This window comes from Erigeron canadensis, chromosome 5 (assembly GCF_010389155.1).
Source record: "Erigeron canadensis isolate Cc75 chromosome 5, C_canadensis_v1, whole genome shotgun sequence".
NCBI classification, from domain to species: domain Eukaryota; kingdom Viridiplantae; phylum Streptophyta; class Magnoliopsida; order Asterales; family Asteraceae; genus Erigeron; species Erigeron canadensis.
The window spans coordinates 38,376,335-38,401,946 of record NC_057765.1 but is presented as its reverse complement, the minus strand read 5'-3'; the positions used below and the strand labels follow the sequence as shown (position 1 = coordinate 38,401,946).

General features: G+C 35.0%; 4 protein-coding genes across 4 annotated transcripts; all 4 read right to left on the bottom strand.

Annotated features, from left to right (window-relative positions):
• Positions 1-4,133: 4,133 nt before the first annotated feature.
• Positions 4,134-5,192, bottom strand: LOC122601755 (pentatricopeptide repeat-containing protein At1g63330-like). Its single transcript, XM_043774493.1, has one exon. It carries the CDS (start codon positions 5,190-5,192, stop codon positions 4,134-4,136), a length of 1,059 nt encoding a protein of 352 aa, XP_043630428.1.
• A 1,083-nt stretch (positions 5,193-6,275) lies between these two features.
• LOC122601754 (putative pentatricopeptide repeat-containing protein At1g12700, mitochondrial) lies at positions 6,276-7,853 on the bottom strand. The gene has a single exon (XM_043774492.1). It carries the CDS (start codon positions 7,851-7,853, stop codon positions 6,276-6,278), a length of 1,578 nt encoding a protein of 525 aa, XP_043630427.1.
• Positions 7,854-8,856: 1,003 nt separating this feature from the next.
• Positions 8,857-12,655, bottom strand: LOC122601752 (putative pentatricopeptide repeat-containing protein At1g12700, mitochondrial). The gene is made up of 2 exons (XM_043774491.1): positions 12,448-12,655; positions 8,857-10,196 (listed from the first exon to the last, which is right to left on the bottom strand). The coding sequence occupies exons 1-2, from the start codon at positions 12,653-12,655 to the stop codon at positions 8,857-8,859; spliced, it is 1,548 nt and encodes a 515-aa protein (XP_043630426.1).
• A 4,669-nt stretch (positions 12,656-17,324) lies between these two features.
• Positions 17,325-22,260, bottom strand: LOC122601751. The gene is made up of 6 exons (XM_043774490.1): positions 21,934-22,260; positions 19,185-19,427; positions 18,787-18,955; positions 18,568-18,717; positions 18,361-18,507; positions 17,325-18,241 (listed from the first exon to the last, which is right to left on the bottom strand). Exons 1-6 carry the CDS (start codon positions 22,258-22,260, stop codon positions 17,325-17,327), a joined length of 1,953 nt encoding a protein of 650 aa, XP_043630425.1.
• Between the last annotated feature and the right edge of the window lie 3,352 nt (positions 22,261-25,612).

The following is a 25,612-nucleotide window of genomic DNA, read 5'->3' as shown; positions in this document are numbered from 1 at the left end:
TTTTTTTCTTTTAATCTTTCTCCTTCCTCAACACTAAAAATAAGGGCAATTATATACACATATCATATTAAGCTCTGAAAAATCCATCGTAACCACCACCATAATCATTGGAAACACCCACCATATATTATTATCATTATTGAGAAGTGGGGATTAAAATTGAATAAAGAGTTTCGTCGGCAGAAGAAAAAGAGAGTTAGTATTCGTGCGGGGCGTGGACAAGGCAGCCGCAAATCAAAACAGAGTCACCATCAGATCAGTTATACTTCTAATTATATTATCAATCAAATCCATTGAGAAATAGCAATCCATCAGATCAGTTATACTTTTGAATATCAACACCATCAATCTAATCCGACGGATCTTCAACAGCATATAACCACAGCAAAATCCAGATCGAGACTGTCGTTATAACGAGATATAGCTTGCCGGTTATATTCGGATTTGCGGCTTCTGTTCATCGGCGATGGATTTGCGGCTGCTGTTCATCCATGGTGGCGGTGGTGGTTTTTTCCATCTTTTGTCTAATGATGTTGTTAATAGATTGCAAATCTTCAAAGTTATTGTTATACCTTTTTTCTTCCTAGCAGATGTTGTGTTTGTTTAGGGTTAGATGTATTTGTTTGATTGTTTGTTTAGGCTAGATATCTGGTGTTTATATATAAATGATGATGAATGTTGATACAGATCTGGAATTTTTGCATTTTAAAGTGATGATGTACATGTGAATTTTTTTTAGGGTGTAACCGGCAAATGTTTGTCCACATAAGCATAATCAGGTCGCGGCCCCATGATAATTAATTTAGCCGTTTTTATTGATTCAAATAGAATTTTTTTTTGTTCGAGCCCCAAAAAAGGTTTTAGTGACAAATTGAATGACTTTTCAAGTAATTAGCCCTAGTTTTTTTTCTTTTAAAAAGGCAATATCAGCAGCACATAATATTTGACACATTTGACACATTTTACAAGACGTGAACCGATAACCTCATGCTGTTTACAATTATATGTTAACATTATTAGTATTAAGTATTAACTTTCAAATACAACGCCATTAAATAACCCCACAGTCATCTAACCCCCCCCCCCCCCCCCCCCCCCCCCCCCCCCAACAAATGTTGTCGCTTCTATTCGTTTTTTAATTGAACACAGGTACATGATGTGTAATGTTTGAGTGGGTGAAACTATGCAGAACATATATGCGCAGAGGATGAATGGAGGTTCAATGGAGTTTAGTATTAGAGAATTTATAGAACTCTTTAATCAAAAGGATGTGAACGGTGGTAGAAACTTGAGAAAATAGTTCAATAGCAATGATGAACAGTTTCAGAAAATTAGCACTTAGCCAACTCATGACCTACATCTTTCCTTTTTTTGTTAGGCTCAACTTAAGTTGCTTAAGCAGTAGCAATTATTAAATTATTATCAATAATATACAAAATTTGAATAAAAATAAGCTTTAATAAAATAATAAAATAATAAAATAAAGAAGTTTTGTAAGTAAACACTATGTGGTGCCAAACTCATCCCAATAACATACATTGATATCTGGAAAGTCATCGATCTTAACAAGGTCATCCACAAAACTTTCTACCATCCTAGACTGGCAAAAAGTTAAAAATGTTTAAGAAATACTTTCTAACAAATAGTGAAACATGTCACTATGAAACAAAGACTTACTGTTGATGTATTGCTTAACTTATATTTCTATAATGTTACTATTTTAACATTTCTAAAATGGAAAAAGTGGCGAGTTAATTTATTGAAGAGTTTTATCGTCGTGTTTATAATGGTGTGTGGGGCAGTATTTCCCACAACTCGTCATAAAGTTGAAATGACTCCATTGAGTCACTTTTTTTCATAAAGTTGATATCATCCGATTGAAAATTGCCAAAATTCTTTGTCTCCACATGCAAGTCTAAACATTTGTTTTCCTTTTTTTAAATTGTTGATGTCTTTGTATGCTTCTGCTAATGTAGTGTAAAATTTTTCTATTTTCTTTAGTCTCTGTTTTCTCCATTCATTCAATGCTTCATTAATGTTGTCTTTTGTTGTAGAGCTGTGCATCCTGGGGAGAATTTTAGGACTAACATCTTATTTCTCAATGATGTCTTAAGGGATTGTTTTTCTTGGATGCAGTGAAGCTGGGACAATTATATATGTTATGGTCAAAAACTAACTGGGTTTGTGAGGAGGTAAATTCTCTACTTATATCATGCACCACTGGTCCACTATATATACACATTTAATTATACTACATTAGCTAAAAAATATTAAATACTTCAAAAACTTTCCCTTTTAATTGGTTAAATCTGAATGGAAAGCTTGTGTTAACAAATAGAAAGGAAGGTTTTTGAAGTGTTTGTCATTTTCAGCTTGTTTAATATAATTAATGTGGAGTATGATATATGTAGAGAATTTAACCCAAGTTGGTTTTTGACCGTAATATATATATATATATATATAATGTTGTAGCTTTGCTACGATCAATATAAGCAATCCTTAAAGCACATCCTTGAGAAAGATAATATCAATCTCAAAATTATCCTCGTGATGTACCGTTCTACAACAGAAGGCAACATTAATGAAGGATTGAATGAATGGAGAAAACACGGACTAAAGAAAATATAAGTTTTTTACACTACATTAGCAGAGGGGTACAACAACCTCGACAATTTGGAAAAAGGAAAACAAATAATTCGACTTGCACGTGGAGCCAAAAAATTTGTGGCAATTTTTAATCGCATGATATCAATTTTATCAGAAAAAGGTAACTCAATTAAGTCATTTTAACTTTATGACGAGCGGGGGGATTCTACCTCATACACAATTATAAAAACTACAGTAAAACTCTTCGATAGATGAACTTGCCACTTTTTCCATTTTAGAAATGTTAAATTGCCTCCTCCATTTGTTTAGCATCTGACAGACCTCACCCCAACGACGTAACTTAGAAAGGTTATAAATTAAAGAGTTGTATGTGTGTACGTTGGGTGTGATGGCTTTGTGATAAACTATTTCTTTAAAGAGCTTGAAAACATCATCTATCATTCTTACGTCTTTGCAGAGACTATAGAAGATCATGTTGTAGGTGACAACATCAAACTTACAATCGCCATCCAATCTCCGATAATGGAGAACCCTAAGCAAACCAATGGCTGCATAGTGAGAGCCGACGTTACAAAGCCCTTCAATAATAATCTGGAAGGTGGCTAAATTAGGTTCACATAGTTGGCGTTTGTTCATGAGACGAAACAAGTGCCCTGCCTCATAAGTCATTTGTTCTCGAATGAACCCTTTTAAGAGCGTATTACAAGTGGAGACATGAGGTTCCACACCTTGTTTGAAGCAAAAGCCCATAACTGTAAGGCCGTGTTTTGTGCGACGCGATCGATAATAACATTTTATGGCAATACCAGCGGTGTACTTGTTAACAGGGAAACCAAAAGCCTCAAGTTTCCGGCATTGCTGCATAGATAGGTTAGTTATTTGAACTTGACTTGCTATACCTGTGAATTTTTGGACTATAACATAAGGTTTCTGGACATTGATGACCAGGAATTCAAGATATGGCAGTCTTTCCGTTGCCTTCATTTTAGGAACCTTTTATCTAGTACTTACTAACGTTTTTGTATATTCCTAATTAAAAATCCTTTTTCTGGGATTTTGTCGGACTAAAAGGACACAACTTGTTATGTCTATGTCTATCTGTTATATTCATGTTAAAGATTATTCTACAGTCCCGCAAAAGTTGATTCAGATAATTAAGCTTGCATTTCGAGTCTGCAAATTCCAGTCTGGCAATTTTATGTATAGAATACTCTGTTTATCGGGCGTAAGTTAGTTGTCTAAGGTTCAATAGTTGGCAGCACTTGTGTTGATTTCATATATATGTGAAATTTTGAGATAAAATAACCAGATAATGACTATCAAAGGTTCTGAGTTTAGAACAGAAATACACCTAAACTATTTAAAGGCATAAGCCCACTACTTTCAAAAACACTACTACTTGTAATATGGTGTTTCACGAAAAAGAGAACAAATATTTTTTATTTTATTTTTTTTGGAACGGCAAGAAAAGAGAACGAATATATATACAAGAAGTTAACTACCTCTCGTTGATATCACACCGTAGCTCACATATCTAAATACAACTTAACCCGAGGAAACCACACTTCAAGATCCACAAGTCGAAATGCTCTGTCTGGATTCCCAAGGAAATATTTAATTACTACCGCTTCACGTTGTTTCTGTTTATGTTCTGATATGTCCGCAACAAGTAGGTCATGGAAAAACCGCCTCGCATCATCAAACTTGCGACATTTGATTGCGCGACGAATGAGGGTCATGTGCACGTTAGCATCTGAATTTATCCCGCTGCCATCCATCAGATGGAACAAAGCAACTGCATCTTTGTACTTGCCAAAGATTAACCTTTGTAAATAATTGAATTTGTACGGAAGTGCAAACCACACCGAGTCAAGAAGTCGACCATCATATGACAAATTGTAGAGTTTTAAAAACTTTTGAATATCACTATCCCAAATATACCCGAGCATTAATTTGTTGTAAGTATCACTGTTTGGTTTGATGCATTTGGAGGCCAACGTGTCAAAAATTCTCCTTGCTTCGCGCATTTCTCTTTTCCAACCGTAAGCCTCAATTAGTGAATTGTAGGTGACTACGTCAGGAGTATACTTACCACCGGTCTCATCCATGATGTCGATAACAGCTTGTGCTTCATTGATCTTACCTTGTTTGCAGAGTGCATCAACAATGATATTGAAATTTGTGACATCCGGATGGATGTTTTTCTTCACCATTCTTCTAAGCATGAGACAAACATCGTCCCAACGACCGAACTTAGAAAGGTTATAAATCAAGGATTTGTATGTGTGGACGTTAGGTGGGATGGCTTTGCGAAAAACCATATCGTTGAAGAGCTTGAAAACATCACCTACCACTACTACGTCTTTGCAGAGACTATCAAGGACGATGTTATACATGACAACATCAAATTTACAATCGCCGCCCACTCCTCTATAATCTAGAAGCCTAAGCAAACGAATGGCTGCATATTGAGAGCCGACCTTACAAAGCCCTTCAATCATATTCTTGTAGGTGGCTAAATTAGGTTCACACAGTAGGTCGTTTATGATGAAATAAGCAAAAATTTCCTCTGCATCGAGAGTCATTTGTTCTCAAAGTAAACCCTTTTAAGAAGGTATTACAAGTGGAGACATGTGCTTTAACACCTTGTTTAACGCAAAAGCCTACGACTGAAAGGCCGTGCTTTGTGCGACCCAATCGATAATAACATTTTACGGCAATACCGGCAGTGTACTTGTTAACAGGGAGACCAAAGGCGCACATTTGCTTAAAAAGATCAAGGGAACAGGAATAATGATTTACCTGGGTAACATCATACAACAATCGAGTAAACCTAACTACAGAGGGAACGGGCCGTTGGTGTATCATTACGTTGAACAATTTCAAGGCATCATTCATCTTATCATCATAATCATACGATGGTCGTCCATTTTTATTATTATCTAAGGAAGAACAAGAATCCGAATGTAGGGCTTTATAATTAGAAGGAATAATAATAAAACGGTTTAGACAGAAAGTACCTTGAAACAATCTTCTTTTAATTAATAACGCATGAATAAATATCTGAGTGGCCATCTATCTCAATTGCCCAGAAACAGAACAACTCCTTAAACTCTTTTTTGTGTGTACTTGGCGTCCGTACGTTGAGTTTTATTTCTACAGAACTCTTTTTTGACGTTTAATTTAGGGTTGAAGCAACGTTTGCTTATGTCGTTATTTAATAAATTAAAAATATTATACATTAAAATATCTTGTCATCCCTATAATATCTGCTACAACCAACCGAAAATTTTATGTGTCTTGTCATTAAAGACTACTTGTTTAATCATCAACACTCAACTAGTGTGAATGGTGTAATTGTTGTTTGATTCATTTGAGCATATGCATGAGTCTGGGGATATATGATATGTTTAATTAATTCCCTAGAAAATTTATATAAAACATTACATTTCCAAATAAAGTTATCTCCTTGTTCTTATCGGTTTCGGTGACATGGTCGTTCTAAAGATCATAGTTTACATTTACATAATCTTGATTTGAGAAGTGGATTTTTGACGACCAATGAGGCTATGATGAAAGCCTGAAGATTATATAAGTCTTGTCGTGTGCATTGATTTTACGCATTGCTGCATGGATAGGTTAGTTTTGTGAACTTTCCGACTTTAACATTAGGTCGATCTCGTGACATTCTCGACAAGCTGTGTCGATGTTAACAGTTTTTCAGTCAAACGTACAGTCCTCTCCATGATAAACAGATCAAGGTTGGGTGTACTCATGTGAGCCAATGTTGGAGTCATGAACACAATAAGATGTCGTGATACTCTGTCCAGATCTCCATGTTGAACTTTAAATGCTATCGCTTCACGTTTACATTGAGGCGGTCTTATGTCTGCATAAAGTAGGTCATGAAAAAGACGCCTCGCATCATCAAACTTCCGGCGTCTGATTGCACGACGAATGAGGGTAATGTGCGCATCAACATTGAAATTCACCCCGTGCCCATCCATCAGATGGAACAAAGCAATTGCATCCTTATACTTGCCTAACATTAACCTTTCTATATAAAAATTTGTGCATGTAAAAAACCACACCGAGTCATCAAGTCGACCATCATATGACATATTGTAGAATTCCAAAAACTTATAAACATTTGCATCCAAGATGTACCCAAGCATCATTTTGTTGTAGGTAACACTATTTGGTTTGATGTTTTTGGAGGCCAATGAATCAAAAACTCTCCTCGCTTCCCACATATCATAACTCCAACCGTAAGCCTCGATAAGTGAATTGTAGGTGACTATGTCAGGACAATACTTACCATCGGTCTCCTCCATGATCTTGATCACAATATCTGCTTCAGTTATTTTAAGTTTTTTGCAAAGTGCATCAACAATGATATTGAAAGTCTTGACTTCCGGACAGATGTTTGCCTCCTCCATTTGTTTTAGTATCTTGCCGACCTCGTCCCAACGGCCTAGCTTAGAAAGGTTATAAATCAAAGAGTTGTATGTGTGTACGTTTGGTGTGATGTCTTTGTGACGAACCATTTCTTTAAAGAGCTTGAAAACATCATCTATCACTACTACGTCTTTGCAAAGACTATCAAAGATCATGTTATACGCGACCACATCAACCTTCAATCTCCGATGATGGAGAACCCTAAGCAAACCAGTGGCAGCATAATGAGAGCCGACCTTACCAAGTCCTTCAATAATAATCTTGTAGGTGGCTAAATTAGGTTCACATAGTTGGCGTCTGTTCATGAGACGAAACAAGTGCTCTGCCTCATAAGTCATTTGTTCCCGAATGAACCCTTTTAGGAGCGTATTGCAAATGGAGACATGAGGTTCCACACCTTGTTTGAAGCAAAAGCCCATGACTGTAAGGCCGTGTTTTGAGCGACGCAATCGACAATAACATTTTACGGCTATACCTGAAGTGTACTTGTTAACAGGGAAACCAAATGCACATATTTGCTTAAAAAGATCGAGGGAACAGGAATAATGTTTTAGCTGGGTAACGACATGATGTAACAATCCAGTAAACCTAACTACAGAGGGAACGGGCCGTTGGTGTATCATTACATCAAACGATTTCAAGGCATCATTCACGTTATCATCATAAACATACGCTGACCGACCATTATTATTATTAGCTAAAGATGATGAATAAGAATTTAAATGAAGTGATTTATAATTAGGAGGAGTCACTATAAAACGGTTTAGAATATAAGTACCTTTAAACATTCTTCTTTTACTTAATAAATGATTAATAATGATCTGATTCGGCATCCCAACTGTCCAGAAACAGAACAACTCCTTGAACTCTTTTTTGTGTTTGACCGTGTACTTGCCGCCGTAAGCTGGGTTTTCTATAAAACAAAAACAAAGAGTTAATTAAGGGTGGGCTTTCTACAATATAGTTGGTGCCTTGGTGGAGTTGGGGGGTGGGCTGGAGTAAACTTAACACATTTATACGAGGATAAAATAATACTCATAATTGTGATAAAGTTAATAATTCGTTCGGTCTGAGACCAATAAATAACTCGACTCAAATTGATTAAATGATAAGATAATAAATTATTTTAAATCAGAGTCTATATATGTAGGTTCTAATGAAATTATAGATTAATTTATATTGAAAAAAAATCAAATTTTAAGACTGTTTAGTAGAAAATGAATATATAATAACTTGTTTTTCGTTATATTTAAATTTATATTGAATTTATTTTTAGATCTCTTCATTGAACTTAAGAGTTGGGTATTATCTTCTATTCTTCTCGCATTTCAAAACATTTTTAATGTACATGAAAAAGATTTGTGTCTCGAAACTTGTTTCTTTAGAAATTTAAAGGTCATAGGTAAAAAGAATTTAAATTAATAAAAAGTTAATTTATTAATATAATAATATTTCGATAAATTAATAAAATATTTTGATCACAACATTATTAATTTATAGGGTTTTACTGTAGTTGGGTCCGACCGTCCGGCTACAGTAATATTTCAATAAATTAATAAAATATTTTTAAACATGAGAAATGTTTAGAAAATCATACCTGTCTGCCAAAAATCTGAAAAGAAGAAATATCTGTCTGCTGGGTCCGGCTACTATGCGGGTCGAACGTTTATTACTCATGTGTGCTACCGATATTTTAGAAACATGTTTTACAATACAAATACAAATACGAAAGCGCATATTAAACAACATAAACTAATACAAATATTCCGCTTGTAATATGGTGTTTCAATACTAATTCTGAGGAAACCACGCTTTAAAAATCACATGTTTTGCTACTCTGTCCAGATCTCCATGTTGAACTTTAAATGCGATGGCTTTACGTTTACTTTCTGGTGGGCTTATGTCTGCAAAAAGTAGGTCATGGAAAAAGCGCCTTGCATCATCAAACTTCTGGCATCTGATTGCGTGACGAATGAGGTTAGTGTGCACATCAATATTTATATTCCTCCCTCTGCCATCCATCAGATGGAACAAAGCAACTGCATCTTTATACTTGCCTAACATTAACGTTTTTATATAACTAGATGAGCATGTAGCAAACCATACTGAGTCATGAAGTCGACCGTCATATGACAAATTGTAGAATTCCAAAAACTTATGAAGATTTTCATCCCAGAGATACCCAAGCATTAACTTGTTGTACGTAGCGCTATTCGGTTTGATGCATTTGGAGGCCAGCGAATCAAAAACTCTCCTCGCTTGGCGCATGTCATATCTCCGACCATAAGCCTCGATAAGTGAGTTGTAGGTGTCGGCATCAGGAAGATACTTACTACCAGTTTCATCCATGATGTTGATCACAACTTCTGCTGCAGTTATCCTAAATCCTTTGCAAAGTACATCAACAATGGTATTGAAAGTCTTGACTTCCAGATGGATGTTTGCCGCCTCCATTTGTTTTAGCATTCCACAGACCTCGTCCCAACGGCCTAGCTTAGAAAGGTTATAAATCAAAGAGTTGTATGTGTGTACGTTTGGTGTGATGTCTTTGTGACGAACCATTTCTTTAAAGAGCTTGAAAACATCATCTATCACTACTACGTCTTTGCAAAGACTATCAAAGATCATGTTATACGTGACCACATCAACCTTCAATCTCCGATGATCGATAAGCCTAAGCAAACCAATGGCAGCATAGTGAGAGCCGACCTTACAAAGCCCTTCAATCATAATCTTGTAGGTGGCTAAATAAGGTTCACATAGTTGGCGTCTGTTCATGAGACGAAACAAGTGCTCTGCCTCATAAGTCATTTGTTCCCGAATGAACCCTTTTAGGAGCGTATTGCAAATGGAGACATGAGGTTCCACACCTTGTTTGAAGCAAAAGCCCATGACTGTAAGGCCGTGTTTTGAGCGACGCAATCGACAATAACATTTTACGGCTATACCTGAAGTGTACTTGTTAACAGGGAAACCAAATGCACATATTTGCTTAAAAAGATCGAGGGAACAGGAATAATGTTTTAGCTGGGTAACGACATGATGTAACAATCCAGTAAACCTAACTACAGAGGGAACGGGCCGTTGGTGTATCATCACATCGAACGATTTCAAGGAATCATTCACATTATCTTCATAATCATACAATGAACAAGGATTCGAATGAAGTGATTTATAATTAGGAGTAACTTTAAAACGGTTTAGACTGAAATTACCTTTCAACAATCTTCTTTTAATTAGTAAATGATGAATGTATACCTGATTGGCCATCGATCTCAACTGCCCCAGAAACAGCTCCTTACATACTTTTTTTTTGTTTGATCACACTTGATAGCGGCCGTACGTAGGGTTATAATTTATACAAAACCAAAAACAAAGAGCTAGCTAGGGGTATACATAGGTAGGTTGGTCGATAAGAACTTTTTGACGTTTTGGCATTTCCATTTTCTAATGATGATCTTAATTGTAACATAGAATAAATAATTAAAAGAATTACTCGTATATTATGTGTGATGCTTTATAGCGAAAAACTAGATTTTAGACCCGTGTCTAACACTGGACATGGAACTTATGATATTATCAATATTAGATCTTCATACATTTAAGTCATAAAAGTTTATAATTTTGAAGACATACCGTTCCAAGTAATATACTTTGCAAGTTGTAATACAATAATAAGCTGAGACATATTGATGAAATTATGTGTCGTAGTCATTCCACAAGGCACATGCTACAATAATTCCTTTATTATGAAATTTTTTGAAACCAGTTGTACTCATAATGTGATTATTATGAAAGAAAATTAAGAATTAAAATATAAACATACTTATGATCCTAATGTACCTGACATTCAAGTATATGTCTTTGATCATGATGCGGACCTATAACACAAACAAGTTTATCCTCAATCACCTGTCTTATGATAATTAGATAACAATTAAGTTTTTGTCATATTTTTTGATAACAATTAAGACTATTGACTTGAGTGACAATTGTAACTTTAAATATTAATACGCAAAACTAATATATATATATATAGAGAAAATTTTGTATTTGTTTTTAATTGAACGATAGAATGAATCTTGAATAGAGTTCATATTAATGCGGATTTAATATTCAAGTAACTCTTTTGTTAATCGTAATTTGTTCTGTAATCGTCTCATATATTATGAATCCTATTCGGATAAGGATGTTGTATATCGTTATCTGTTATTGTGTTTGGAATAGGTATCTAAAGTTCATATTGTGTTTATATTAAATATTAAACTAAATACTAAAATTTATAATTAAAAAAAATCTAATCTAATATATTATTATACTAGTCAATTAACCCGGGCTTATAAATAAAACTTTTGTAATATTAAGTTATGTCGATATTTAAGAACTATGAGATAGTTTAACCATATTTATAATCTCGAAATAGTATATCTTATATTTCGAATGTATATTTAGCTTATTAACCTGCATAATATGCAGGTAATTTAAAAATCTATTATGATAAAACAATTTATATGATGAAAAATTAAAAGACCATGTATAAAATATTAGAGTTTTCAAAGAAAAAAAACTTATTTTTTTTTATATAGAAAAGAGCATCATAAATAACAAAAATAAAAATTATATAAACTTAAAGAAGGAAAGTGCTTATAATACCATAAGAAAATTAAACAAAAAAAACTTAACTTTAAAAAGAATTTAGAGATGATAATTAAGCTATTTTAATTTTTTTTTAAATGATGATTTTATAACAATTATTTTATTATTTAATATAGACGGGTTGATTGATAATATTATGACGAAAATAGATGATGATATTACATTTAAAAATTGACATATAGTCGTTTAAAAAAATTTAGATAATTACATTTTATTTTACATTGAACTTAAGCTAAAAATGAAAGATATCATAAATCTATTAAAAAACAATTTAAACTTTTTATATAATGATATCATAAATCAAGAAAACAAAAAAGATATAATTGATAGAAATAAATATAATAATGACAACTAAGAATTATTTAAAAAATCATGATGTCATTAGAATTTTATTTTATTTATATAAGAGATTAGATGACATTATCAATATTGTATTGGGATACCAATGTATGACATTTATAGACAATAATTTATAATATTTTCTTATACGTTAATATTTATTTTTAGTCATGTAGTCGACATTGATATTTATATGCGTAAATCTATATATATATATATATAATATATATATATATATATATATATAAGTCAAAACTGAAAATTTGAGAAAATCGAGATATGTGATTACGCGGATTAAATATAACTTAAGTATTCAGGGCTAAAAAGTGTAAATTATTGATGGAAAACAAAAAAATGTAAATCCATGACGGATAAGCTTAAGCAAACCAATGGCTGCATAGTGAGACCCGACCTTACAAAGCCCTTCAATCATAGTCTTGTAGGTGGCAAAATTAGGCTCACATAGTTGGCGTCTGTTCATGAGACGAAACAGCTGCTCTGCCTCATAAGTCATTTGTTCCCGAGTGAACCCTTTTAAGAGCGTATTACAAGTGGAGACATGAGGTTCCACACCTTGTTTGAAGCAAAACCCCATGATTGTAAGGCCGTGTTTTGAGTGACGCAATCGACAATAACATTTTATACAGCAATACCGGAAGTGTACTTGTTAACAGGGAAACCAAAGGCACACATTTGTTTAAACAGATGAAGGGGACATGAATAATGTTTCAGTTGGGAAACGACATGATGCAACAATCGAGTAAACCTAACTATAGAGGGAACGGGGCGCCGTTGGTGTATCATTACATTGAACGATTTCAAAGAATCATTCACATTACCATTATAATTATATGATGATGGACCATTATAATTATCTAAGCAAGAACAAGAATTCGAATGAAGTAATTTATAAAGAGGAATAATTATAAAACGCTTTGAACTAAAAGTACCTTTAAATAATCCTCTTTTAACTAATAAGTGATGATGAATATCATGAATCATCATGTGATTCGCCATCTAAAACTCTTTTTGTGTCTGTATGTACTTAGCGGCCGCAACCGTAGGGTAGTTGTTGGGTTTACGATCAGATAGATGATCGTACTGATGTTGTTCAGAGTATTTTATTAAGAGAAATGCTATAATAACTAACAAATTACAAACATTTTTTTTACTATCTTATGTGGATCTTATGTGGCTCATCCATGTCATAACTCATACCATATTACTTAATTAAGATTAATTAACCTAGGTTAAATAACATAACCTCTGATTAGTTTCTCTATCAATTAAATACGTTTTCTCCTTCCAATCTTAACTTCTTTAGTTCTTCGTGATATATATTATCTGGATCCACAATCTTCTCCTTTGAAACACAAACCATTTATCAACATAAACAACTTTCATCTTTTTCTTGAGTAACATTTTCGGATCACTCGTCAATTCTTTCTTTTCTGTTAGATGATGATGGGTTGTTATCCTATTCTAATCAAGATTTATTACCAGATTATGATCAAGTGTCACTACAACATTCTTATAACGATTCGTTTTTTTGTTGAAGAGGCGGCTGGTAGTCTAAGCAATCTCCAATACCTTAAATCAAAATAAAAAAATAATAATGTAAAGGGTTGTTGTCTTTTGTTTGTTGCAGAAAAGAATAGGTAAAAAACTCTGTTCTGCTTTTGTGGTGTGCGCACATATGAATAAAAGAAGGTCCCCCAAAAAAAGATATATACATACTATAATTCCTTGATGTCGTCGAATTAAAGCACAAAAAAATAAATATACCCTTTCGATTTTATTTTTTGTTAGCCGCTGAAAATCAATTCACCCAAAACCAATTTCCTATAGTTGTGGCAGAAAATATTGAATTTGTTTGTGGGAAGAAAAAAGAGAGAGATTAATCGGTTGCAAAATGGTGTGAGGGGGAGTTGTTAAATAAATATACATAAAAGTTAACCCTAGTTAAGTTATTATTAATCAGTAAATTTATATTATGACATGGACAAGACACATAAGATGCCACATGAGTTAGTCAAAAAAGAGTTTGTAACTTCATTCGTCTACTATTAGAGGTTGATCGAAATTTTAATGGATTTTTCTTGCTACCGCAAAAAATAAAAAATAAAAAGTTACGATAGGTTTTTCTCCAATTTTTGGTGATTAGAAAATCATAATCAGATTGAAAGTGGTATTTTTACCCGGGCATTGCCTCGGGTGAAAAATAAAACTCTAGTGACAAAAGTTGATAACATTAAGTTGAAAAACGAAATTTGCATGACAAAGTTAAGAAAACAAAAATTGTAGTCAAAAGTAAAGAAAATTAAATTTTGGTAGCAAGATTTAGAAACCAAAAATTACGTGGTAAAATAGTAAAAAAAAAAAACACAAAGTTATGTGAGAAAAATTAAAAAAGTGAAGAAACTTAAACTTGAAAACAAATTTTGTGTGGCCAAAGTTTAAAAAACAAAAGTTATTTGGCAAAAAGTAAAAGGCGAAAGTTTAAATAGTAAAAGTTATGTAGTAAAAATAAGAAAGAAATTAACTTTTGATCGAAAAAACTTAGAAACCAGTTATGTGACAAAATGTAACTAAATCAAAACTTTAGTGGCAAATATTAAATTATTCAAAGTTGAAAAGAAACTCCGATAAATACTCTTTTGTAACTACCGTTAGTTATTCAACCAACACTTAACGGTCATTAAATCTGACTTAGCGGTTGTTAAGTCCACTAGTGTTGTTAGTTGTGCTATTGTAAGTTGTACCTCATGCATGAGGGGGTGTACTTTTAGCTACAGTATCACCCCCTCACACACCGTCCTTGATATTTAGTGTGTGTATATATATATATATATATATATCAGTTTTTAAGTCATTACTCATTAGATCAAAATACTAATGCCATATATTTTTTTAACTTTTTAAATTTAACATATTTTTAATGATGGATGTATTTGTAAATGTCTTTTACTTTTAACTTAACATTATTATTTTATTATAAATAGACAAATAAAGAATTATTATAATAGAAAAATTAATCATTCACAATCTATTTTATTAGTATATTGAGTTAATTTTGGTATGTATTTTATTCTATAAATTTTTTTTGGGTAAAGGGGAATTTAAACCCCGGTTAGCTTTAATATATCACCCAAAAAACAGTTATTACAAGTGGTATGATAGAGTACCATACTAATTCATACATACGACATATCCGTATATATGTTGAACTAGATAAGAATCAAGCTGCTAAAACAAAACTATACATACTAACACAAGAGAATAAGGCAGAACAAAACATGATGCCCTCGCTAGTATGTAACATAAAGTCTCATGATGGAGCCATCAGAAGACATCCACGACCCGACGAGTGTAAAGCTAGCCTACATCCACGACCCGACGAGTGTAAAGCTAGCCTGAATCGTACGCAGATGACATGAGCCCCATGGGTAAATTCCATTTTACCAAACTTGTTGCCACTCTTCCATTCGACTTAAACTTCATAGACAGTAGCTTCAAGCGAACAGTAGCTAAAATAGCTTCAACTAATTGCTAAGTGGATCTCTTAGTTTGCTTGAAAAGTTGAGCGTTTCGTTCTTGCCAAAGAAAATAAGCACTAGCTCCAAGGATCAGCTTCTTTATAATCACATCAATAGTTCTCTTCTTTGAAACATGAATAAGATGAGAAAGCATAACTTCCCAGTCAAAAACACATGGGTTTATATCACCAAAAGTACAAACGCCTTGCCAAACCTGAAAAGAATAAGAGCACTCAAAGAATAGGTGAGTATGAGAATCGGCCTACTGCATGCAAAGAGAACACAAACATAGGACATCAGCCATATGTTGCACATCCCACCTTCTTAACATATCCTGAGTTTTCAACTTGCGCCTCATAACCAACCATAAGTGAAACGCATGCTTTGGGATACAATCCGGGAACCAAACCACATGATACCAGTTAACTTCATTATCTCGCGGCCTAATTGAGTTCCAAAGTATTTGAAACAGAATAATGAGTAAGTAACCCATTTCTATCCTTCCAAACCCACCGATCAGATATGTTATTTATTAAAATTGAGGGAGGCAGGTTAGGAAGTTTAGAATTCCATTGAGCCGGCCACGTCCATCTATCATCTAAAACTAGATCAACAACATTAGAATCAAGTCGGTAGCCGGCAGTAGTAATTGCACGAGCAGAAAACATATTATAAAGGGGACTATAAACACACCAATTATCAAACCATGCAAATGTGGATACCCCATTTCCAAGCTTGACACAAAAGAAGTCACGAAGAATAGGCCTGATTTGAAGCAATTTTCTCCAACTCCACGTCATTACACCACGATACGGAACCTCCCAAAAACTTCTTCCTTTGATTTTATACATGTACCCATAGGGACTCTTTTCGGGTGAGCAAGTTCCAAATATGAACAGAAAGTAGTGCAATATTAAAATCATGCAAGCTCCTAATGCCCAATCCTCCTTCCGTTTTTGGAATACACACCACTTCCCATGCAACCTTGGATTTGCCTCTTTGTAAGCTATCTTGGGACCAGAGAAAGCCCCTCATGATCTGTTCCATTTCATGTATCACCCCAGTCGGTAACATAAACATCGTAGACCAATAAACGTGCATAGAAGATTATACAGACTGCACAAGTTGAAGCCTTCCCGCAAAAGAAAAATACTTGTTCTTCCAATCAGATACTCGATTTTTAATATTTGCAATGATTCCTTTACAATCTCGATAAATTAATCTAGTAGAAACAAGAGGAACCCCAAGATATTTAACCGGTAATCTGCCTTCTTCAAACGGAAGAGCATTTAAAATAGAGATCTTCACATGATTTAACACATTGCAAAAGAATGCAGTACTCTTTGGAAGGCTTGGTGCTAAACCTGAAACGCTTTTAAATTCCTCAAGTGTCTCCATAACAACCTTTGCAGAAGCAACATCCGCATGCAAGAAAATAATGAGATCATCTGCAAAACAAAGATTAATAATATCAAGTCTATCACATTTGGGATGAAATGTGAAGTCGTCTGAATTCCTGACTCGTCTTCTCATCATAAGTGTCAGAATCTCCATGACTAGAGTAAATAGGTACGGGGATAGCGGGTCTCCTTGTCGCAGGCCCCTCTTACCAGAAAAAAAAACCATGTAAACTACCATTAATCGATAACGAGAAAGAAGTGGTAGCGACACAAGTCATGATCCAATGTACCATGCACGGATGAAAACCAAACTCAATAAGAATCTTTTTTAGGAATCTCCAATCCATCGTATCGTAAGCTTTTTGAACATCCACTTTGATGTCATTGGAGCAGTCCAAGATTTCTTTTCGAGTGGGAAAGTTCTGATGTCATTGTCTAGGTGGTAATTATGCATGAGTTCCTGAGTGAGCAGGATGTTATCTGAAATACTCCGCCCAGGGATAAACGCTGACTGATTAGAACAAACAATGTCCGATAAACAACCCTTTATTCTGTTCGCAAGGACTTTTGTAACGCATTTAAAAATCACGTTACAAAGGGCAATCGGTCTGAAATCAGTTATAAGAGTAGGAGAGGCTACCTTAGCAAGTAATGAGATTATAGTGTGATTCACCTCTTTCAGAACTTTCCCACTCGAAAAGAAATCTTGGACTGCTCCAATGACATCAGCACCAACAATATCCCATGCTGATTTAAAGAAAGCAGCCGTGAAACCATCCGGTCCTGGGGCCTTATCGTCTCCAATGTCAAATAACGCCTGTTTTATCTCATCTGCAGACACATCCTTTATCATTGAACTCACCTGTTCAGAAGATAATCTCTTGGTGAATAAGTCATTTGTATTAAGCAACGAAGTCACCCCAGGGGAGCCCAAAAATGCTTTGTAGTGTGCCACAAATGCAGAAATAAGAGCGTCACCTTCAACCCTGTTACCATGAGAGTCCAAAACTGAATCAATTCTATTTATGGACCTACGCGCTTTCACGACCATGTGGAAATAGGTCGTATTTGAATCTCCAACACGCAGGCAATTTACTTTTGCCTTTTGCTTCAGAAATCTTTCTTCATCAATCACGACATCATTAAAGGCTTGTAAGTAGGCTGCATGTTCTTCTCTGAGTTGGACATTTGACGGGTTCTTGTCTAAATCACGTTGAGCAGCATCTAACTCGGAACGCAAAAACTCTATTTTTTGTGAAGGTTGCCCTTTTCAAATAATAGCTTCCGAAAGGGTTTCTTGAGAGCTTTTAACTTCTTCACAACCTGATACATAGGATACCCTACCACATTGGCATTCCAATTACTTGAAACCACCTGTTGAAATTTTGAGTGATGCACAAGAACGTTTGAAAACTGAAATGGTTTCTGTTTGCGATTTGCAGCCGTGGGGAAACATAAAATGGCAGGTGCATGATAGGAAGTTCTGTAAGGCTGAAACATCGCATGAGTACCTACAAAATAATTAAAAAATGATTGGTTAGCCATAATACGGTCTAATTTTTTTAGTAGACCATCCTTTCCTTTCGGCTTTTGAGTCCATGTAAACTGAAGACCCGAACTGTTAACATCAGCAATCTCAAGCTCATCAACACAATCTTTAAACTCCCCCATTGTGATATCTATTCTAGAAGTACCAGTTGCATAATCTTGTGATGAAAGCGCTACATTAAAGTCCCCAAGTAAAGATCATGGTTTATCCTTCACAAATGTCTTATGAGCAAGCAAATTACACCATAGCTCCCTTCTGTCAAGATAGGAATTATGAGCATATACAAACGAGCATAGCATAGCCTTTTTATCAATCTTATAATAGATTTGTTTGTGAATTACTTGATCTGTTGCAGATAACACCATTACATCCACAATACAAGGATCCCAACCCAAAATGATTCGAGACCCCTTATAACACAAATTTGCATTAGAAGTCCACGACCAACTCCTAAATACCCTAGCACACAATTTGTCAAGTTGTGAAATAACCACATGAGACTCTAGTATTGAGCAAACACATAATTTATTTTCATTTATAACACGACGAACCTCATTTTGTTTCGGGGAGAGGTTCATTCCCCGAACATTCCAAGATGCAATGCTATACATGGGAAACCTTGTGACCGGGAGTGCTTACCCCCTCAGAGTTAACCATATATTCAGCGGTTTCATTGTAGGTATTTATTACATCATTCTCATCAGTTGGCTCCTTAGGAGTATTAGATGGCATGCCATTCCCCTCGTCACCTGATAGAGCACCATATGAATTCTTTAAAGGGGCATCTTGGCTACCTTTATTCTGATTAGTTGGACTTGCCCCTAAACTTCCTGTGTTTTCACTCGTTGTTGCTGTAACATCCGTGACTTTTGACCCGTTTGACTATTTATGTAATGTGATTAGCGATATTAATGAAATGACGAGATTAAGTGAAGTTGTGAAATTTAAGACTAGTTATGCTTATCGGGTCGTGTGACCACGTGTTCGTTAATGTGAAACTAGATGATACGAGTCGATAAACATTTAGTTAGTGATTCAATTGAGTCAACCCATGGACTTAAACCATGACCCACAAGAATACCCAACCCCCCTATTCATTCTATCCACTCACTCCCTAACTCTCTTGCAAGAAAAACACACACAAACACTTATCTCCCTCCTTCTCATGAAATGCTTGCATCAAATAAGGTTAGTGGGTTAGATTAATCATAGAAACATCACCTCCCTTGTGAAATCTTCTTCATATCTCGAATTTGGAGTTTATAGTGCAAGGAAACTCACTCTTGTGGGTCAAACTCGGATTTGACTTTTGGAAGGTTATTTGGTAAGTCAAATTCATCTTAAATTCATCATTGTAGGTGTATAAATGTATTTTTAAGCTAAACCCATGAGCCTTGGTCGAATTCGAGTCCGAAAATGCATTAAAACGATTTAGGGTTATACTAGGGTTTTGGTTTGGGTTGAAATGATTTGGAAATGATTTTGATGTTGTGGGTCGAAATTTTGGTATGGGTTAAGTGTAAGTAGGTGTAATAATGTTTAAGTATGCTTCAAAACAAGTTTCAAGCCTTTTCTAGTCGAATGGAAGGTCATAGTATGGGTTTTGGTTGTGTTTTGGGTGTATGAGCTCAAAAATCTGTTGCTGAACTGATCTGGGCTGGAGTGCGACGCAGTGGCCAAGCTGCGACGCAGTGGGCTGAACTGGATGGGCTGCGACGCATCAGAAACGCACTGCGAAGCAGTTAAAACCACGGAATCTGAAACTGCGACGCAGTTTTCTTGATGCGACGCATTGGGACCCCTCCAGCCAAAATACTTTCCTAGCTTCTTTTCTAATGTCCTAGGATCGTCCCGACCTTTCCAGAATGTCCTTTTAAGACCTTATTGGTGCTCTGTACGCTGCAGACGAGCTGTTCAAAGTTACGAGTCGTTTTGAACCTAAAACTAGACATTAACATAAACTATATAAGGGTATAACTTATGGTTGAGAACGAGGTGACCTTGGGACGACTTCATATGGATTTCAAACTATTTTATGACCTATTTAATGACCATGCTGACTCTCGGGAGTCCTTCAAAGCCATAAACCAAAACTAAAACCTAGTTAGAAAGTCGTCTTGATGAATGATGCACGTTTTGTATACATTATTAGGTTGTGGGGGCGTGGAGCACATTAATCACTTATAATCTCATCTTAGTGTGATCTTAACTCCTTTTTCCAATCAAGGTGAGTTCGTATCCCCCTACTCTATTGAGATTCGGGCTGAAAAGTGTATATTGCGTGTTTACTTGCTAAGTTTAGTTGTTTGTTGATTTAATGTCGATTGATGGATGAATTGAATTGTTATGTGTGTGTTGGTATTGAGAATGTTATATTAAGATAGATGTACATTCATGGAAGTCGACTTCGTTTTCAAGGGGTTTGAGATGCGGAGGGTTAGCCGCTGGTACACCCTGTATACAAACATCAAAGACTCCTTGAAAACAAGCCCTCTTAAGTGAATGTGCGTATAGTTTGGTTAATTGGAATTGATGGTTGTTGGAATCGCATTGGTGATGGTCTCGCCCCTGAAATGATTTGGTTGATGATGAGACGTTCATGACCCCGGGTATATAGATGTATATACACCGATGTTTTTGAGATGCCACATTGGTCATGGTAATGACATGTGAGTATCGTTGCATTGATGGCATGATGGCCCTACATATCATACGTATTTTGGTTTGGCATGCTTATCATTCGCTTCATGGCATTAGCATTGCATTTGTCTTTCTTTTACGCATAGTATGTTGTGATGCATTTGTTGGATGGCGTGTAAGATTACTTGTATGCGATGAATCGTTCTTGTTTTATGATATGTGGTTATTGTCGGTGGTTCCTCTTGGACCACCACTACGAACTCACCAACCTCGTGTTGACTTGTTACTACATTTTTCAGGTAATCTGGTGAACCAAGGACGTGATGTATGATCTTGTATAGCTTTTGGACTCGGGCATGGACTTCATGGATCAAGGATTCATTCGCCCACTTTTGATTAATGCTTAGGATCGATAGCCATCTCTAGAATTCCCTTTTGTAAACTTTGATGGTCATTTGCTCCTTGTGCATTATTTGAATATTTGACTTGTTATGGATTCACCGAATTCATTAATTTTCATTTAGTTGCCTACGATAATCCCTCCTTGTGCTATGTGATTTCCGTAATATCTCGAGCCCTAGCTCGGGGTGTTACAGTTGCACCTTTCGAAGTGGCGGTCTCCCCATTTATATTACTATTACTCACAGATTGTTTAACTCGGTATATAAAATGAGGTTTTGGTTTAGTTAATTTAACGCCCTCAATCTGTTTTTCAATAGCCTTTCCTTTTCTTTTTTTTCCGAGAGACTGTCACAAAGCCATCCTTATTAACATTTTCATTAACAGCCTGTGCAGTGTTTTTAATCAGCTTGGGATACTGTTCATCACAATGACCAAAAATTTTACATGTAGCACAACGTGGAGGCTGCCATTCATATTCAACTTTAATAACCACTCTTGAAATCCCATCTCCAACCATATCTGGTATGCCAATAGTGAGTTCCTTTCTAATATCATGTTCTGAGTCTAACTCAATAAGGGCACGTACATAACTATTACGACCCCATGATTCTATACACATTGAGCTTGTATATGCATCTAACATCATTGGTTTTCCAATCTTAGTTGCCAACATGCTTAAACCATCTTCAGTGAAAGCAACTAGAGGCACATTATGTAATTTGACCCAAACTGGAACCTTTGTTATTTCAAGCTTACATAAATTCGCAGTTGGTGTCCATATATTCAGATAACATCACAACGTGTTATCATGTACCCGATCGATTGGAGATTTCAGATAACATCCTGCTCACTCAGTCAGCGTTTATCGCGTTAAAAAAAACAACAAAATGATTACATCCGGTTTAATACCCGATCGATCATCCGGTTAAAAAAAAACCCATACATGTATTACATCACAACGTGTTATCATATACCAAAATGCAGTTTAGTATGAAATCGAACATAAGGTTATGATAAACTCTTAACACATGTACATGTCGGGTATAACATATATTTAGTGAGTTTGAAATATATATATATATATATAGAGAGAGAGAGAGAGAGGGGGGGGGGCACCCAAGTTATGTGAAAAACCCCTCACATACCTTTTTTAAAAGGTAAAAAACATGGGGTCCAAGTATTCATTCAAAATATTAAAAAATTAGTATGTGGAGGTTTTCCACTCAAGTTGGGTGCATAAGAACCCCATACTGATCACTTTTACCATATGTATATATACTGAACGGAAAATTTTGGGTCAACAACATTGCCACTTTAGATTTTCAACTCCAATAGAAAGAAACCATGTAAGGGAAACAATCTGTACACCACCAATATTTAGCTATGCGCCAATAAATGTGCTTTACAGTGTTGTATTATACAACTCAATAAAACATACTCCCTCCGTCCCATTTTAATTGTCCACATTTGACTTTTCAAGTCTTTTTCTTTAAATTTTGACCGTAAATATCTTTGTTTGTGTTATATATTAGTTGTTGTGATTTATATCAATGAAAAGTATATCTAAAACTCAATCCATTCATATATTTTACATTAAGTGTTATAAAGTATAAACAAAACTATTTACGGTCAAAGTTGAAAACATAAGACTTGACAAGTCAAATGTGGACAATTAAAATGGGACGGAGGGAGTATTTGGTAATGTATCGTCAAAAACTGATAGTATGCAGATCACCTCCTATTATGTAAGAACCTTTGTTCCAATCTAGAGAGTATTTTGCTTCAGGATTTTACATATAAAACTTCTAAATCTCAAAAAATGAATAATAACTTAGAAAAAAACCTCTTTTAAAAATAAAATTTTATTTATGATTTAAAAGACATATATTATAAATACCTTTACTAAATATAATCTTTTGTATATGTAGAAATATATAGGGATTATGGCACTGGAGTGTAACCAACTATGACTCAATGGTTATGTAATGTAGTGACCTTTCAAATTGGCTATGTGATGTAAGTACCTTTCATTTTTGTTCTTTTAATGTATCGGTTGACCTGTTGTACCGGTAGCCGGTAACAATGTTAGTTTTACTTTGGGATTTTGGCGCTAGAGTGTAACCAACTATGACTGAATGGTTATGTTATGTAGTGATCTTTAAAACTAGCTATCTGATGTAAGAACCTCTCTTTTTTGTACTTTTCATGTACCGGTTGACGTGTTGTACGGTCATGGTTACGGTTGTGGGTTATGAACTCCGACGAAATGGATGGTCAATGGTGGATGGTCTTAGACTCTGACAAGGTTGTAGTGGGTGGTCTCGGCCTCATTTTTTCTTCCATTCAAGAGGTGCGGTCATCCCTTCACCGTCTCCAAGTCCGGACACGTGCCACCGCTGATTGCCACCAATAAAATAAACAAATGTCAGCCGCCACCTAGAAAACCACCGTCGTCATTCTCTGTCAAAATCCCCCCTTTTACCCCATTGTAAACTAAAGTTGTTGGATCTTGATTGTGGTGGGGATGGGATGGCCGGATCTTTATGGTTAACGATGATTGGGTGATCATAACACAATCCGATTTGGGGATTAGGGTTTGAGTATGATTATTATTGAATCGTGTTCTGAAAGCAATAAATGTATATACGCATCTATCTATATCTAGTGTTGATTTGTGTTCGGGATTGAAGTTAAACATTTAATTACAATTTCACATTTGCTCTCCGAAAAAATTGTTGTTACCGAAGATAGTGCTGGAAATTACCCGGAGAAGATGACTAGAGTATAAAGTCATCAGAGTAACCCAGTAGGATACATCGAGTGAACAAAACAGAGAGGTTCTTACATCAATTTTAACACTTTCGTAGGTTACTACATTACATGACCATTCACTCATAGTTGGTTACACTCCGGTGCCTTAATCCGTATTCTTTCTTATATCCAACGTGGCATTACCGGTTACAAATAGGATGTTACCCGGTATGATACATTAAAAGAACAAAAATGGAAGTTACTTACATCAGATAGCCAATTTGAAAGGTCACTACATTACATAACCATTGAGTCATAGTTGGTTACATTCCGGTGCCATAATCCCAAATATATATTATCTCTTTGTACGATGGTGTAAATGTATGATTAAATAGGTTATAGGCATTGGCTAAGCAAGGGCGGAACGTCATACAGACCAGGGAGGGTGCTGGCCCTCCTAGAAATCTAAGTAATTTCTAAACAAATGACATTTTGCAATCTATGTTCAAGTCAAGTTCGTGAGTTCGAATCCTACGTTGGCATCATCCTTTTCTTCTTTTTGTTTCTTTCTTCTTCCTTTGCTGTTAACCTCTTGCATATTACCTATTAACCATTCTCTTATTGTTTAACTTATTATTCTTTACTTCTAACGACGTCCTAATGTTTTATCATCCTTTCATTTACTAGTACTATTATTGCAACTAAAAGCATTAATACTAGTACTATTATTGCAACTAAAAGCATTAATATTGAATAACACATATATTGTTAGTTTTACGTTTTTTTTTATAATATACACAAAATAATTACTCATTTAAGTATATAAATAAATAATCAGGAACTTTCTTCTTGTCGATAATTAAAAAATATGCAAAACGAGCGGATCATAACACATCAAATGATTTGGCCCTCCCAAATATCATGTTCACCTTCCGCCACTGTGGCTAAGGTTGTCAATACTCGACACAATCTCAAACATTACTTGACACAATCCGAAACCTGACTTGAAATCAACCTTATAAAACTAGATTCAGGCAAGTGATTTTCAACTTGCAACTTACCAACCTGATTTTTCTGATCGGGTCTAGGTTGGGATTTTGGGTTGTAAAGTTGCAAACCCAAATATTTTTTTAGACAATTTAATAATAGTTAATGCTGATTAAAAAACAAACATATTTAGAGGCATAAAGCCCATTAACTTGTCGACCTTAACTTTTTTTTTTTCTAACCTCTTAGTAATATGGTGTTTCACGAAAACAATTTAGAGGCATAAA

Bases quoted from the DNA above. Each gene is read 5' to 3' on its own strand.
- LOC122601754 (XM_043774492.1), bottom strand. From the start codon at position 7,853: ATGTTTAAAGGTACTTATATTCTAAACCGTTTTATAGTGACTCCTCCT.
- LOC122601752 (XM_043774491.1), bottom strand. From the start codon at position 12,655: ATGGGGTTTTGCTTCAAACAAGGTGTGGAACCTCATGTCTCCACTTGT. The intron at 10,197-12,447 runs GTTTGCTTAAGC...ATGATTATGAAG, and splicing joins GTCTCACTATGCAGCCATTG to ATAATGTGAATGATTCCTTG.
- LOC122601751 (XM_043774490.1), bottom strand. From the start codon at position 22,260: ATGTTGGCAACTAAGATTGGAAAACCAATGATGTTAGATGCATATACA. The intron at 18,508-18,567 runs GTCTACTAAAAA...ATTATTTTGTAG, and splicing joins AAAGCCGAAAGGAAAGGATG to GTACTCATGCGATGTTTCAG. The intron at 18,242-18,360 runs GTAATTGGAATG...CACAAAAAATAG, and splicing joins ATTTCAACAGGTGGTTTCAA to AGTTTTTGCGTTCCGAGTTA.
- LOC122601755 (XM_043774493.1), bottom strand. From the start codon at position 5,192: ATGACTCTCGATGCAGAGGAAATTTTTGCTTATTTCATCATAAACGAC.